The sequence below is a fragment of the Arachis ipaensis genome, chromosome B04, assembly GCF_000816755.2.
Source record: "Arachis ipaensis cultivar K30076 chromosome B04, Araip1.1, whole genome shotgun sequence".
NCBI lineage: Eukaryota > Viridiplantae > Streptophyta > Magnoliopsida > Fabales > Fabaceae > Arachis > Arachis ipaensis.
This window is the reverse complement of record NC_029788.2, coordinates 132,469,730-132,485,397: the sequence shown is the minus strand read 5'-3', so window position 1 is coordinate 132,485,397 and position 15,668 is coordinate 132,469,730. Positions and strand designations below refer to the sequence as shown.

The window sequence follows — 15,668 nt, the reverse complement described above, 5'->3', positions numbered from 1 at the left end:
AGCTTGTGCCCACCTATGCCTTTAATCATAGCATGAGAAGGACCCCATGTTAAGGTGCCAACAAACTTTAGTTTTCACAAGAATCATGGAACATATCTTTCTATCTAACTAGGCCTTGCTGATTGATGTACACATATATATAGATATAGACCAGTATGTGCAATGCAAGCAAATTATTCCAATAACTTGTAGCCATTTGTGTTGACAATTATTTTATATATATTCATCATTTTATGATATGTGATGATGAGATTGACCCCTGAGAGAGCCAAGTAGAATGCTCTTGTTTTGGAGTTTTGAGCACAATAATTGTAGTAGGCCTACACTGTGGTTCCACACCATGCCATCCACCACAAAAGGCTCTCTATTATGTAATGTTGTCACATGGGATAACTTGCAATTTCATTAGAGCAATGCTAGGGGCCAGCAACTTTTGTGATTAATAACCATCAAATAGCCATCAATGATGATTTAATGGTGTGATATTGGTGTGAGATTTCATCCAATGGCTCACCTTTTTCTGCTGGTTACATGCTGGCCAAAATTCAATAAAATTGCTGGCGTCCTAGACTTTTCCATTTCATTATAAGAGAGGACAGACTCAAGTTAATTTCTTAGAGGTTTTTTTTAATGTTAATATTTGAATTCTATTATCAAGATTCTAACTAAGAAAAGAATTTCACTCAATGGGTAGGATGTGAAATGGAGAGAAACTTTCTAAAAAAGTGTAAACTAATAATGGAATTTCCAATTCTAATCATGGTATATATGACCACAATGTAACAGGGTAAAAATAACAACCAATACGCAATAGTAGCAATACAAAGTAAGAATTGTTTTATATGAAAATTTAAATAAAATGCATAAATAAAAAAAAATAATAAATAAGTCTCTGATATTTTATTTTGAAAACAAATAAGTCCATCACTAAATTTAATTACAAATAGGTTATTGACTTTTGTAAACGAAGGGTACATAGGTTTCGTTGCGGATCTAAGTTCTAGGTTTGTTGTTGGCTAATAAGTTGCTACATGCAGAAGGTAAAATTTAAACTTTCGACATTTGTTTAAACGGATTAGTAAACTAACCACTAGATCAACTCAAGATGATTTTAAATTACTGTTATTGTGTGTAAAAAGTATTGTTACACTTAGGCGCTCTTAAAATTTTTTTTTTTTTGTCTTTTTGTACGATTACTTCCACAACTAAGCAACATCGACACGGCCCATAGGCCCAAGACGTTAATAATTCTCCCAAATATTAATGTAACTAGTGCTAAAACGTACATAAACAGTCTGAGAGTAACGTGAATTGGGCTAAGAAGGCCCAACAGCCCATACACTGAGCTGAAGACAAAAAAAAAGCCCGGTAAAGAGAAGCGATTGCAACGATGAAACGACCATTGGATCGGGTTGAAAGTCTTCATCTCCAAAACTTGATCGAAGTTCCAAACCATCGTTGAGCTCTCTCTGTTAGTTAACTTTCTCTTCGTTCAGCTCAATCTGGTAAAAATCAAATTCTTCAACCGCTTTTCGAATCTCACTGAATCTTCTATTTTTTTTCTTCCTGTGAACAATGGCTTCTTCTTCTACATAACATAACAAGAGCTACTAAATCGTCTTAAAGGAATGGAGGAGTACATGTATCTTCTTGTCAACTTCTTCCTGATTGCGGTCGTAGGGTTCATCTTCGTAGTCATCGTTGAAGCATATAGAAGAAGAAACAATCATCTGTATGTTCTTCAATTTACGAATAATTTCGACATGAATTGTTATACGGACGTGAATTGTTACTTTGACATTTTATTTTTTATTCTCTTTAGGCATGTTGAAGTTCCGGCGATTTTTGAGGATCCTAACTCGTTGAAACAGGTATGTCGATTTGGTGATGCGAAATTTAATTATCAATTGCTCATCGTTTTGTTTTGAAATTTAGTTTTACTGTAATTGTACGGCTTTTAGACATTGAAGATTGCAGATTTATAGTAACAACATGGTTTAACTTATGTTTCCTATTATTTTGGAGTAATAATGCACAGGACATTGTGAAAGTGATCAAAATGTGATGGAAAATTTAGTGAAAATCTCTCTCAAGTTTATATAGGTTCTGTGTAATAGCTTGATATGCATCTTAGATCTGAGGATAGCTTTCTGTTATGAATTGGTTTTGACTCTTGCTTATTTAGGTTCCTTGCCCACATGTTGTTGATCCAGCAGAAAAGTACATGTCCTTGATAATTCCTGCATTCAACGAGGAGCATAGGCTTCCCGGAGCTCTTGAAGAAACTATGAAGTAAGTTGAAGCACTTTTGATTTTACCAACTTATATATTTAGTGTTAATATAATGGAAGGATTTATGTTTGGTTACAACTGTGTTAGTCTAACTTGATCTTTCTGTCAAGTAGTTTTACGTTATGTTCATCAGAAATTTTGATCAGTATGTTTGACTACTCTTTGAAATTATATACTCCATACGCCTGCAATCTGCAGGAGGTTTTTTGATTTCTTCTTTTTTTAGGTGAATTAATGCACAACAAATATTAATTGTCAAATGATATTTTACATTTTAATCTCTTTTTATCATACAATAGAGCATAGCTAGAATAACCACTGTAATCAGTCTATAGAAGCTATGTGATACCTTTTTCTTGTATAAATTGGTGCTGTGGTTTAACAAGTTACAATACTGCTATTCTTCTGAGATATCCTAGTATTGGATGTATTATTTATATTTGTTAGTGTTACTTGTTACTAAGAACATAACATTAGTTTGTGTCCGTTCTTTATAGTTATCTTCAACAACGTGCTTCAAAGGATCCTTCATTTTCCTATGAGGTACTTCCAGTCCCTTTCATTCGACTGCCTTTTTTTTTCCTGAATAATAATATTTGAACTACATGTTTTTTCTTTTCCTTTTATAGTCTAGTTTATCTATAAAGTAAGGGAACAAAAAACTTAAGTACAACACCATGTGAAGCAAATATATAAAATATTAATTTCTCTCAGCATCCCTTTCCTTTTCCATTTTTATCAATTTCACAAAAGTCACTAGACTTTCTGCTTGAATGGCTTGATTGAAACATATTAATGGATTTTGCAACTGATAGAAAAACACATTCTCTTATCAATGGACACATGAGCAGGTTGTCATTATTGATGATGGAAGTGCTGATGGGACTAAAAGAGTAGCTTTTGAATTTGTAAGGAAATACACAGTAGACAAAGTTAGAGTTATCCTTCTTGGAAGAAATCATGGCAAGGGAGAAGCAATAAGAAAAGTGAGTCTAATTTTAACAGTAACACGTTAAAATCTACTCATTGTATTGAAATTGCTGTCATAATGTTGTTGATGATTAATTAGGGCTTTCTTTGTTTCTTGAAAGCATTGCATTACAGGGAATTCTGCATTCACGTGGTGAGCTAATTCTTATGCTTGATGCTGATGGAGCAACTAAAGTCACCGACCTAGAAAAGCTTGAAAATCAGGTTAATGAAATGCTATCATATGCAGTTTATAGATGTTTTAATTTTGGTTTTAATCTCTTGGCCAAATGTTTATATGTATTATGTTTGGCCATTAGATTCAAGTTATTGCTAAAAAGCAATTTCAACAAGGAAAATCAAGCCCTAGTGATCCAACCTTTAGAGTATCTGATATTCCTGTTGCTGCATTTGGTTCACGAGCTCATCTTGAAGAGAAGGCTTTGGCTACAGTGAGTTGGCTTTCGTGTTAAATTTCTCTTTTATTTATTATTTATTTTTTATGTTCTTGCCATATATGTGTGGATTATCTCGGTTGAACCATGTAACATAACATTTTTACAGCGAAAGTGGTACCGCAATTTTTTGATGAAGGGGTTCCATCTTGTGGTTCTCTTGGCTGCTGGTCCAGGAGTTCGTGATACACAGGTAATTTCCTACTTTATTTATTTATTTTATCATGCACTCTAATATGGTACTCTTGTGACTAGCAAATTTCTTTTGTATAAATAGTGACCAAAGCTTGATTTTTGTCTTTTTGGATTCACTTATCCCTTGTGTTTTAGCATGTGCATTAGATGTTGTTCCATGATGCATATATGAGAATATTTTTTAGTGTCTAACCTTAACTTTCTACATCCACAGTGTGGTTTCAAAATGTTTACTAGGGCAGCAGCAAGGAGGCTTTTTTCAAATGTCCGCTTGAGAAGGTGATTTTCTCTAGAACTCCATGGAATGAAATAATTTCTTAAATTTAGAAAGCAATTCTCTTAAGATTCACAGACCAATACACAACGTGTTATGTTTTTAGTTCAAGTTTTGGTCATCCAATCTTTTTGTGTATGTATACCCTGAATGGCTATATGGCAAAAAGTTTTATAATTTTCTATAATACCCTTGTCATTCTCTGCAGGTGGTGTTTTGATGTTGAATTAGTCTTTCTGTGCAAATGGTTTAGGATCCCAATTTCAGAAATTTCTGTGAATTGGTCTGAAATTCCAGGATCCAAGGTAAATCTTATGAGCATACCTAACATGCTTTGGGAGCTTGTGCTCATGTCTGCGGGATACAGGACTGGTATGTGGAGAATTTCTGGTTCTACCTAAGCTTTGATGATCGATTTTAACCGGGAAGAATAGCGGCATTTTATTATCAAAAGAAGAGTGACCCCTTTTCTGGGAGAGCATATTATACTTCCATGCTTGACCTTGAAGAACAAAGAACAGAATGCAATATTTAAGTTTTAGGACTAACCATAACCCTCAGGATTTTTACCTATTAGATTGGGGTCATGGAGACTCTGGCTCATTTTGCTGTTGCGTACTGGGTAGATATATTTAACAATTCATGTTACTATTGAATGGGAAAACGAAAAGGGTTATTATCACGTGAGTTTGTACTTGTAATATATTTATAATCAAAATGTTCTATAGATAAAATTTTCATGTCCTCATTGCAATTTGAAAACCATTATGCCATTATCTGACACTGTTAAATGTTGATTCTTCTAGGACGTCTCTCTTAGATGTGTAGATTTTTTACTTCTGGTTTGGTAAAACCGAGCTATGTGAATTAAAAGAAGCTACCACCTTTGTATATCCCACAACTCCCAAGCTTTCACTAGCAAAATATTTCGAGTGATTCTTTTGTTAACTAACAATCAATTCTGAATATTAACACAGTTTCTTCTCGAAGATGATTTTCGGGTTTTTTTTTTTGTCACATTTTACAGCCACTAGTTTTGTGCCAGCTTTAAAACATGGAGCGGATTTTAAACCATACGTGATGACCTTATTGTACATTAAGAAATTGTGATGAACAGCTTCTGCAAGTCTTCCTTCTTTTTGGTCAAATTTCTTGAACCTTTGTTAGGTATCTCAAGGCACTCTTCTAAACGACATAACCTTAAAGACAAGATGCTTTAGGAAAACTTGCCTTTCAATTATCTTGTTACCTTTTCCCTCAATCCTCATCCTTTCTTATTCACAAAATTTAAGCTTATTCAACCCTTTCATTACGTATGCAAATCCACTTTCAGAAAGGAAAAAAAAATTACTGCCTTTTGTTAATGGAGCAGTTGCATTTCTTACGTATATAGATAAGGAACACGAAATATATAATATAAGAAACAAAACATAAATTCATTCTTCATCACCATTACCCAAAAATATTCATCCACGGAAGCCTGCAATTATGACCTCTCCTCTTATTCATGAAATCAAAAGGCAAGCTTCTCACTTCTTCAAAGAGAAGATTAAAAGTGCTAGGCTTGTTCTCACAGATGTTACACCTATAGAATTGTAAGTTTTCCATTTTATTTTCTTAATTTTTCATCTCAACTAAATCATCCTTTAACAATGTTGATAATTAATTCAAACAAACCTTAAAATCCTTCTCACATGATTATGACATTCTTTAATAATGTTGGAGCAATATAAACCTTTTACACTCACAAGAACATGCTAAACTTTATGCACTTTATCATTTGATTCATTTTAGCAACAATATTGATAGAATTTTAACTTTTGATGTGTTCCACATTGATTAACTAAGAATGACAGAAGAAGCCACAAATGGAAATCCATGGCCACCAGATACTCGTATCATGCAAGTGATTTCACGTGCAGCTTTTGAAGTTGATGAATACTATAGAGTTGTGGAGATTTTACATTGCAGGTTCGACTCTGTTGATTTGATTAATGATTTTGCTATGTTCTGTTCTCAAAGACTATATTAACATTCTTCATAGTATAATCTTCATTTTTTTTAATGGGAGAAAACAGATTGTTGAAATTTAATAAAGGCTATTGGAGAGCCTCATACAAGGCTCTAATATTACTGGAACATCTTCTAACTCATGGACCTCTGAGGGTATTTGAGGAATTTCAATGTGATATAGATGCTATTGAAGAGATTGGAGAGTTTCAATACATTGATGAAAAAGGGTATGTAGGTGCATCTTTTTTGTCACCATAATTTTGTTGCATGAATTTAGTGATGACTACTCTTATTACATTATTTCATTTTCTACAGGTTCAACTGGGGTTTGAGTGTGAGAAAATTATCAGAGAGGATATTGAAGCTCTTAAGAAGCAAGGAATTCTACAAAGAAGAAAGAGCAAGAGCGCGCGAGCTTTCTCGTGGGATCCAAGGTTTTGGAAGTTTTAACAGACAAAGCTCTGTGATCGATGAAGGGATGAATGACTTGAGTTCAAAGATTTATTATGGGAGGTGTAATTCTAACTATGAAGAATATGGTTTTGCAAGCTTTGGAAGGGAACAGAATGCTTTGGATGGAAACAAAAGAGATAACCAAGTTCATGAAAACAAGGATTCAAAGCTCCTAGAAGATAACATGAAAGAACACCCTTTTATTATGGATCAAGAGAAACTCACTTCAGCATCCTTGCTTTCTATTGTACAATAATATAATGCTAGTTGTAATTTGATTTTGTAGCCCTTGACATGATTGTAAATAGTTATGGTTTTAATGGAATGTTTCTACCAATGTTGAGGTATCTGATTGAGATCTTTTGAATTTGCTTAATAAACAAGAGCACTATAGTTTTATTTGTTTTTGCTTTTTTGTCTCTTCAATATAAATATCCTAATCAAAGTAAAAGAAAATATATTTTAATTTATTTTCAACAAGAGGTGATTTGTTAAAACTAATTGGTCAAAAAAATGATTGATTGATTAATGTTTAGGTAGGACTTCTGTGGTTATAGTCTTACAATAATAGCCAATGAAAAAGACAGAATGCATAGAAGAAGAAGTGCATCTTTTCCTAAACTACTCTCACCATTTGTGTTCTTCATCTTCCCTGAAATTGTTGACCTGTAGAAAAAAATATGGCTGATAGTGCTGTTTCCTTCCTGCTACAGAAGTTGTCACAGATTCTTGTTGATGAAGCAAAACTTATTGCAGGAGTGGAGAACAAAATCAGATACCTCACAAATGAGTTTAAGTTTATAGATATCTTCCTAAAGAGTAGTGAGGGAAAACGCAGCAGCAAGATAGTTGAAGAAGTGGTAAAGCAGATCAGAGATGTTGCCTATGAAGTTGAGGATTTGATGGACATCTATGTTGCCAACGCCGCGACACACAGAAGCAGAAACATGTTGAGCAAATTACTCTGCTGCATAAGCCATGTGATGATGCTTCATGAGGTAGATTCTGAGATAGAAAGGATCAAAGCTACTATTAATAGTATCTATCAAAACAAGGATAGATACAGCATTGGAGAAGGAGAGTTCAAGTGTAGAGATGACAATGAAGAATTGATTCGTAGAAGAAGAAGAGATGTAGAGGAAGAAGAAGTGGTTGGATTGCTTGACGACTCGAGCTTTGTCCTTAAACAGCTCATGGAAACAGGTTCATGCTGCAGTGTTGTTTCTATAACCGGTATGGGGGGATTGGGAAAGACTACACTTGCTAGAAAGATCTATAATAAGAAGGAAGTTGGAGAGGTTTTTCCTTTTCGCGCATGGGGTTATGTGTCCAATGACTATAGAGTTGAGGAGCTTCTTCTGAGCCTTCTCAAGTGCTTGCTATCCACCTCTGAATACAATGGTTTATTTGAGAAGAGGCATGATTATGATGAAGAAGAAATGAAAGAGAAAGTGAAGGAGAGTTTGAGGGGGAAGAAATATCTTGTGGTGCTGGATGACATTTGGAAAACACAAGTTTGGGATGATTTGCAAGGAGTCTTTCCAAATGACAACAATGGCAGCAGAATACTGATAACTAGTCGCGATAGAGACGTGGCTTCCTACGCCGGTACAATGCCTCCCTGCGAACTTTCCTTCTTGGATGAAGAAGAAAGTTGGCAGCTCTTTTGTAAGAAGGTGTTTCCGGCGCAGGATTGCCACTCTAATCTAAGAGGTTTAGGTAAGGAGTTAGTTGGAAGTTGTAAAGGGTTACCACTTGCAATCATAGTGATGGCAGGACTTGCCAAGAAAGGCATATCACAAAGAGAGTGGTTGAAAATCAAAGGTAATGTGAATCAACATTGTGATGATGAAAATGGGACTAGAGTTGTTGATATTCTAAAACTTAGCTATGATAGCTTGCCTCAAAGATTGAAGCCTTGTTTTTTGTATCTTGGAATCTTCCCTGAAGACTATGAGATTCTTGGCAGAGAACTAATCAAGCTGTGGATAGCTGAAGGGTTCATACAAGTAAAAGAAATCGGAAACTCAGATGTGCCAGAACCAGAAGATATTGCAGACCACTATTTAGATGAGTTGGTGGATCGTAGCTTGGTACAAGTGGCAAGCAGAAGGAGTGATGGAGGTGTGAAAACATGTCGAATCCACGACCACCTCCGTGACCTCTGCATATCAGAGGGAAAGGCTGATAAGTTCTTGGAGGTTCGCCGAGGATCAAACATCCCTCACCCTGCTGGGATAAGCAATTCTAGAAAGTTGTCCATACATTGCACAACAGATTTTTCTTGGCATACAAGAAACACAGGTAATCAATCTTGCACTCGTTCTTTGTTTTTCTTTGCTCATGGAAAGAGGGTCCAGAATCTTACACTGAAAGATTTCAAGTTGGCTCGCATAATGTATCTTACAAATGTATTAGGATGGAGAATAGTTGTTCCAATACCTAATGATTTGAAAACCATGATTCATCTAAGGTACCTGAGAATAGATTCCTGGGTTAAAAGCATCCCAGATTTTATATACAACCTCTATAACCTGGAAGTAATAGAGTTATGGAGTAAAAGCATACTAATCTTCTCTAGTAAACTATGGAAGCTTAAGAGGCTAAGACATTTGCGCGCGCGGCCATTTAGACTTGCATTACAAGGTATGTCAAGTGAAAATGGTAAAACAATGCCGAATCTGCAAACCCTCTTGCTGATTCATATTGATCCACAATTGGAATCCATGATAAGAAATGGAAGCTTTCCCAACCTGAAGAAACTTGGTTTGGTTCAATGGGGTGAAGATAATGGTGACAGATATTCAGTGCGCGAATTACAATGCTTGCAATGCCTAAAGAGTCTTGGCAAACTTAGAATATCTGGCACATCAAAGCTTTCATCAGAGGCAAGTGTTTTTCCACCAAATCTTACCAAGGTTACTTTGAATCGTGTCAGACGATTCGACTCGAGTTGCATGAGAGTTCTTGGAAAGCTTCCTAAACTCCAAATCTTGAAAATAAGGGGTCCTGAAATTGTTAGAGGATCTCATGACATTCATTTTGCCATTGAAGAGTTCCCATGCCTTCAAGTTTTTAAGATGATTTGGATGTCTCATGTGGTAACTTGGACATTAGACAAAGGAGCAATGCCTAGTCTTCAATATTTGGTCATAGACTGCTCCTATTTGAAGCAGCTTCCTCAAGAACTATGGTCCTTAGCTACTTTACAAAAAGTCCATGTTATTCAACCACATTCTGAATTGAGAAACAGTCTCCAACATGTTGTGCTCAACAATGGCTGTAAACTCATTTTCTCTTGAAGACATTCTAGAAAGTACAAACACTTTGCTTTCACTGCTTTTCTCTCATCTTCTCTGCTTCCAAATTATTTTGATGTTATGTACATTGTATGTTTTTACTTATTTGTTATGCTAAGAAGCAAGGAATTCTAAAAAGAAGAAAGAGCAAGAGCGCGCGTGGGATCGAAGGTTTTGGAAGTTTTAACAGACGAAGCTCTGTGATCGATGAAGGGATGAATGACTTAAATTCAAAGATCTATCATGGGAGGTGTAATTCTAACTATGATCATCACCAACATGAAGAAGAATATGGTTTTGCAAGCTTTGGAAGGAAACAGAATGCTTTGGATGGAAACAAAAGAGATAACCAAGTTCATGAAAACAAGGAATCAAAGCTCCTAGAAGATAATTCAAAACTTGGAGAAGAAGATTATATAAAAGAACACCCCTTTATTATTGATCAAGAGAAACTTGCTTCAGCATCCTTGCTTTCTATATAGAGAGAGATTTAACGTAGTACTTTGATAGTTTGATGTATTGTGATACTTTGAATTATGTTATAAAAAATGTGTTGTTTTAACTTTTAAGTGTAAGCTTTACTTGTTCTTTTTTTTTTTTCTTTGGTCTAATGCCATTGAAGATTATTTGTAAGCAATCTTAGAATAGATGATAAACATTGCATACCAACGGCATAGTTTTAACTTTTAACAATGGCAACTGATTCAATTCATATGCGGAATAAAATGAACAGTCCAAAACTATAGATAAAAAGAAATATATACTGAAAATAATAACTTGATAATTTTCTGATTATGAAAAATACAACTCCTGGCCTTGTGAAGATCATGACTCCCAACATGAGCATAAACATGAATGAATGAATGAAAGAATGAATGAATAAATAAAAGCTAGAATGAATTGAAAAGGGTTACAAAGCTGCACTGCTTCAATTCCTTGAGGAATCTCAAACACAACCACCACCTTTTCTTTTAAAATTTCTTTCAATAATAATGACACCAACTATTTCCTCTCAAAACACCTTAGAAGCATTTTCTGTGCACAATTGATGGTCCAGACTCATCATATTCTGCCTTTGCAATCCACATCTGCACACAAAATCAAATTTTGCAGCATTAGAAACTAGTATTATTGTTAATATTAAGGCAATTTTATAATATTTGATAAGGTAACAAGATAAGAAACCAAACCTGCTGGAAAGTGCTGAGGGATGCCAAGATAGAACCACCAATCCAGACACTATATTTTCTCTCAGGGGGAGCCACCACCTTGATCTTCATGCTGCTGGGAGCCAATGCAGAGATTTCCTTGCTCATTCTATCGGCGATGCCAGGGAACATAGTTGTTCCTCCTGATAGAACAATGTTGCCATACAAGTCTTTCCTGATATCAACATCGCACTTCATGATCGAGTTGTATGTCGTCTCATGGATACCTGCAGCTTCCATTCCTATCATGGATGGTTGGAAAAGCACCTCAGGACATCTGAAACGTTCGTCGCCGATGGTAATCACTTGTCCATCTGGCAACTCATAGCTCTTCTCAACAGAGGAGCTGGTCTTGGCTGTCTGCAGCTCTTGCTCATAGTCAAGTGCAATGTAGGACAGCTTCTCTTTCACATCCCTCACGATTTCTCGCTCTGCTGAGGTGGTAAACGAGTAACCACGCTCAGTTAAGATTTTCATCAAGAAATCTGTAAGGTCACGACCGGCGAGATCAAGCCTAAGGATGGCATGTGGCAGAGCATAACCCTCATAGATAGGGACAGTGTGGCTGACACCATCCCCTGAATCCAACACAATACCTGTAAAAAACAAGAAACATGGCATTTATTCGATTGTGCTAAACAAGTACAAGCTCTATCCAATTGCAATCACAGATTTTAACACTGCATTCAACAGAATTGTGCGAATTACTTACCGGTTGTGCGACCACTAGCATACAATGAAAGAACAGCCTGAATGGCTACATACATGGCAGGGGCATTGAAGGTCTCAAACATGATTTGAGTCATCTTCTCACGATTAGCTTTCGGGTTAAGAGGAGCCTCAGTCAGCAAAACTGGATGCTCTTCAGGGGCAACTCGAAGCTCATTATAGAATGTGTGATGCCAAATCTTCTCCATATCATCCCAATTGCTTACAATACCATGCTCAATTGGATACTTGAGAGTCAAGATACCTCTCTTGGATTGTGCCTCATCTCCAACATATGCATCTTTCTGGCCCATTCCTACCATTACACCAGTGTGGCGAGGGCGGCCTACAATGCTGGGAAAAACAGCTCGTGGGGCGTCGTCTCCAGCAAAACCAGCCTGAAAACAAACACACATTATCAATCACTTCATCAAATTCCATAAACTTGCATCAAGAAAGAAACATGTTCCATTAAGTACCTTAACCATTCCAGTTCCATTGTCACAGACAAGAGGCTGAATATCCTCACCTTCTGCCATCTTTTAGTATCTGTTGGATGATAAAGATAGATTATCATTTCAAATGCACTATCTACATTGTAAACTTAGATGTAAACATTTTAAGTTTTAAATGTGTAAGAATAATCAAAATTTTCATTTTAATTTTCATTGGACACTTATATTGTATTGGAAATTTATCTTTTTATATGAGAATTTCCATCTATTTTGAATGAGAAAAGCCATGTGCTTCCAACTAGTTATTGACAAGATATCATAGCTTAACCATGAATTTAACCAAATCGATTTTAATTATTATGATCATAACTAATAAGGGAAAGAATGGTTGCAAAATATCAATGAAATGATGTTCAAGGATTGACACGAACCAAACAATAGATGTTTTAATCAAAATTTGAGACACGGACCAAAAAGCAAAACTTAGATTGAGAACTAAAAACAATGTAGATTAAAAATAAAAAACAATTCCTTAACATTAATCCAGCTACATTATGTTTTCCATAACATGAATGAAACACAAGAAAAGATGAAAACTTTCGTACACCCAAATAAAAAAAAATTGAAACCCAACAATAACAGAGGCCAATTCAATCCAATTACAAAACCTAAAAAATAATAGAATGTGGAATCAAAACTGAAGAAACAGAGGATTCCAAATCTGAAAATCCAGAATAAAAGAAATGAAAATGAGAATGTGAGAAAGAATAGACCTTGCTTGAGGAGGGAAATGGCGAGGAGGGGTGGTGATGGAAGGGAAAGAACGAAGAGAAGAAATGTGAAGGGAGAGGGGAATGGAAATGATGGAAATGGGAATGAATATAAGAAGCAGGAAATGGAATGTGATCCGTTAAGATTTGTGTGATTTTGAATTAATCACAAAATAGAATGAGAACGCTTCCTTTGGGAACAATGGGTGGTGTAATGCTGTTTCCTTTGACCCTATTCTATTCTTCTTCTTTGTTCTTACTATTCATTTTTTTCTATTTTCTTTTCTTTTAATTTAACCATCAAAATTTATTCACTTTATTGTTTTTTTTTTTCTATAACATTTGAATTGTCTTTAACAATGATTATTCTCTTTATATATAGTTATAAAAGAGAGAAGAATTAAAAATGCTTGTTTGTTTATGAAAATCGACAAGTCTCTAAATAAAATACATGGAACGTTTCTTTATTGCTTTGTGGTGAAAGGAGTGCTCATCCTTACCAACAACACTAAGATAAAATGAAACTTCTCCATTATCGTCAAACTATCTAATACAATAACTCATAAAAGAAACAATATACTTATCCTTGATTATACTATAATATATAGGAAAAATATAGGTAGACAATAAAAATATTAAATAATGTAAACAATGGATATATCGAATGTTTATATTACTAGGTATACGAATGGTTATTCTAATATTAAGATTTAGGTAGATAATTTAAAAGTGTAGTGTGTTTTTATTTGATTGGTGGTTGTTCATATTGTTAAAAAATCATTGATTATCGAGCACAATGATGTTCTTGTGTTTCATATGGAAAAGTATGAGCCAATGGAATATTTGTACAATGTGTATAATGGAGGTTTAGGGAATATTAGAGATATAATCATTAGTGATACCTTTTCCTATCAGCTGAAGTTTTTGGAATAAGTGGTATCATCACATGGTATTAGAGCTTTAGATTTGAAAGGTTAAGAATTCGATTTTTGGTGAATCCCAAAATTAATTTAAACTTTTGAGAAGATGTTTATTATTAGTAGTGTAGGAAAATGATGACTAAATATAAAAGTTCTTACAATGTAACCAAATTATTTATTTATATTGTAAGGATTACAAAGCACACCAAACTCACATACATATAAATTAAAGGGAAACACAATTTTTTGCTTAAACTGAAAAGAAGTAAACCACTCCATAGAAAAGTAGTATTTAACCTCACTTTTACACATTTTAAGAGTGCACATGTAATTATATATCGGTGATTCAGTCGAATTCAGGTGAAGTTGATATCTGAAAAACGTTAGATGAAAATTTAGTTAACTCAGTCAAATCATCTAACGGCTCTTCAGTATCAACTTCAAGCGAATAGTTTTTACCTTATATATTTTAATTAAAAGAAGTAACTAGGGCTTCCACTAGAGCAAGAACAAAAGAAACAGGATCTCCAAAAATAGCTGAAAATATTAACTTGACTACCACTGGTGCTATCGTTACCACCATCTTCTTTGCCAATGATGATGATCCTTTTGAACTATTTGATCCTTCTCCAACTTCGACAACTTTCATATTATTACTCTCAACAACATTGCTCTGCATTTTTGACACTACAACCTTCTTTTCCGAGAAATAATCATCTCTGAATTTCTCAAGAAACCATTCCTTAAAACAAGAAACATGATAGCAATCTCCATCGGAAGTTACATATGACCACCCTTTAGCTTCGCTATCGTCCCCAACTTCCTTACGCTTACACCGGACACACTTTTTCTTAACGTTTTGTTTCAATGTGAGTGTCTTTGTTGCATTTGACTCTTCATAAGAAATGTTGTCTCTTAGCTTCAAACAACATGGATGCAAATCCAAGCCTGTGTCCTTTTTTGTAGCTTCGCGATGATACACAAACCCTTGCACTTCCATTCTACAAGCATCACAAACCCTAGGGTACCCAAGGGGTTTCTCTAGGAACCGGAATTCTTGTCCTTCGAAAAATGGATGACTTACCTCTTTTTGACGCTGAAGAACAGCGTTTGCACATTCTTCATGGAGGACATAACCACTGCAATTTTTTTCTTCACAACGATAACTGCGTCCACACCCTCGTTCTTTACATCCATCGCAGCTATATGGCGCTCCGGGTGGCGTTGACGTTAACGCGTGTTTATGGATCTCGGAAAGAACAATCTGCTGCTTCTCAATTCCGGTGTCTTCTGTGTTATGCACTACAACAAGGGTATTAATATTCAAATATATTTAATATTTAAAAACTTGAGTAATAGTACTTTGAATTGATTTTTAAAATTTTTTGTTTTGGATAACTACTTAGCCTATTCTCAAGTAGTCTAACCAAATTAACTTAATAACTAATTGGCCCAAACAAAAATTACCACAAATGTTACTTTTAAAAAAAGGTGAAAATTCAGGTGAAGTCTACTATACCTGAGTTTTTACCTTTAAAAAAATAATTTCATTAGGTAAATAATGAGAGATCGCAATAACATTTAAACCCGCAATATCCATCCCACCCCTATCCGCTCGGGGCGGATTTTTAGCGGGGCGAGTTCTTGGGAGAGGCGG

At 35.1% G+C, this 15,668-nt stretch overlaps 4 protein-coding genes across 6 annotated transcripts; 3 read left to right on the top strand and 1 right to left on the bottom strand.

Annotated features, from left to right (window-relative positions):
• On the top strand, window positions 1,375-4,961 carry LOC107635673 (dolichyl-phosphate beta-glucosyltransferase). 3 transcript variants are annotated; one of them, XM_016339221.2, is made up of 11 exons: window positions 1,375-1,505; window positions 1,627-1,732; window positions 1,823-1,871; window positions 2,186-2,292; window positions 2,790-2,835; window positions 3,144-3,278; window positions 3,397-3,486; window positions 3,582-3,713; window positions 3,826-3,909; window positions 4,126-4,190; window positions 4,394-4,961. In XM_016339221.2, the coding sequence occupies exons 2-11, from the start codon at window positions 1,629-1,631 to the stop codon at window positions 4,584-4,586; spliced, it is 1,005 nt and encodes a 334-aa protein (XP_016194707.1). In that variant the 5' UTR covers window positions 1,375-1,505; window positions 1,627-1,628; the 3' UTR covers window positions 4,587-4,961. The 3 variants fall into 3 exon arrangements, with proteins under 3 accessions (XP_016194707.1, XP_016194706.1, XP_020977916.1); XM_016339220.2 differs by having other exon boundaries at window positions 1,412-1,732; XM_021122257.1 differs by lacking the exon at window positions 1,375-1,505 and having other exon boundaries at window positions 1,664-1,732; window positions 2,217-2,292.
• Window positions 5,298-7,009, top strand: LOC107635675 (epsin-3). The gene is made up of 4 exons (XM_016339223.2): window positions 5,298-5,780; window positions 6,034-6,156; window positions 6,264-6,425; window positions 6,514-7,009. Exons 1-4 carry the CDS (start codon window positions 5,674-5,676, stop codon window positions 6,905-6,907), a joined length of 786 nt encoding a protein of 261 aa, XP_016194709.1. The 5' UTR covers window positions 5,298-5,673; the 3' UTR covers window positions 6,908-7,009.
• Window positions 7,234-10,519, top strand: LOC107637462 (disease resistance protein RPP13-like). The gene has a single exon (XM_016340872.2). The coding sequence runs from the start codon at window positions 7,332-7,334 to the stop codon at window positions 9,951-9,953; it is 2,622 nt and encodes an 873-aa protein (XP_016196358.1). The 5' UTR covers window positions 7,234-7,331; the 3' UTR covers window positions 9,954-10,519.
• On the bottom strand, window positions 10,698-13,252 carry LOC107635672 (actin-97-like). Its single transcript, XM_016339219.2, has 5 exons — window positions 13,095-13,252; window positions 12,346-12,415; window positions 11,871-12,264; window positions 11,141-11,754; window positions 10,698-11,038 (listed from the first exon to the last, which is right to left on the bottom strand). Exons 2-5 carry the CDS (start codon window positions 12,403-12,405, stop codon window positions 10,973-10,975), a joined length of 1,134 nt encoding a protein of 377 aa, XP_016194705.1. The 5' UTR covers window positions 12,406-12,415; window positions 13,095-13,252; the 3' UTR covers window positions 10,698-10,972.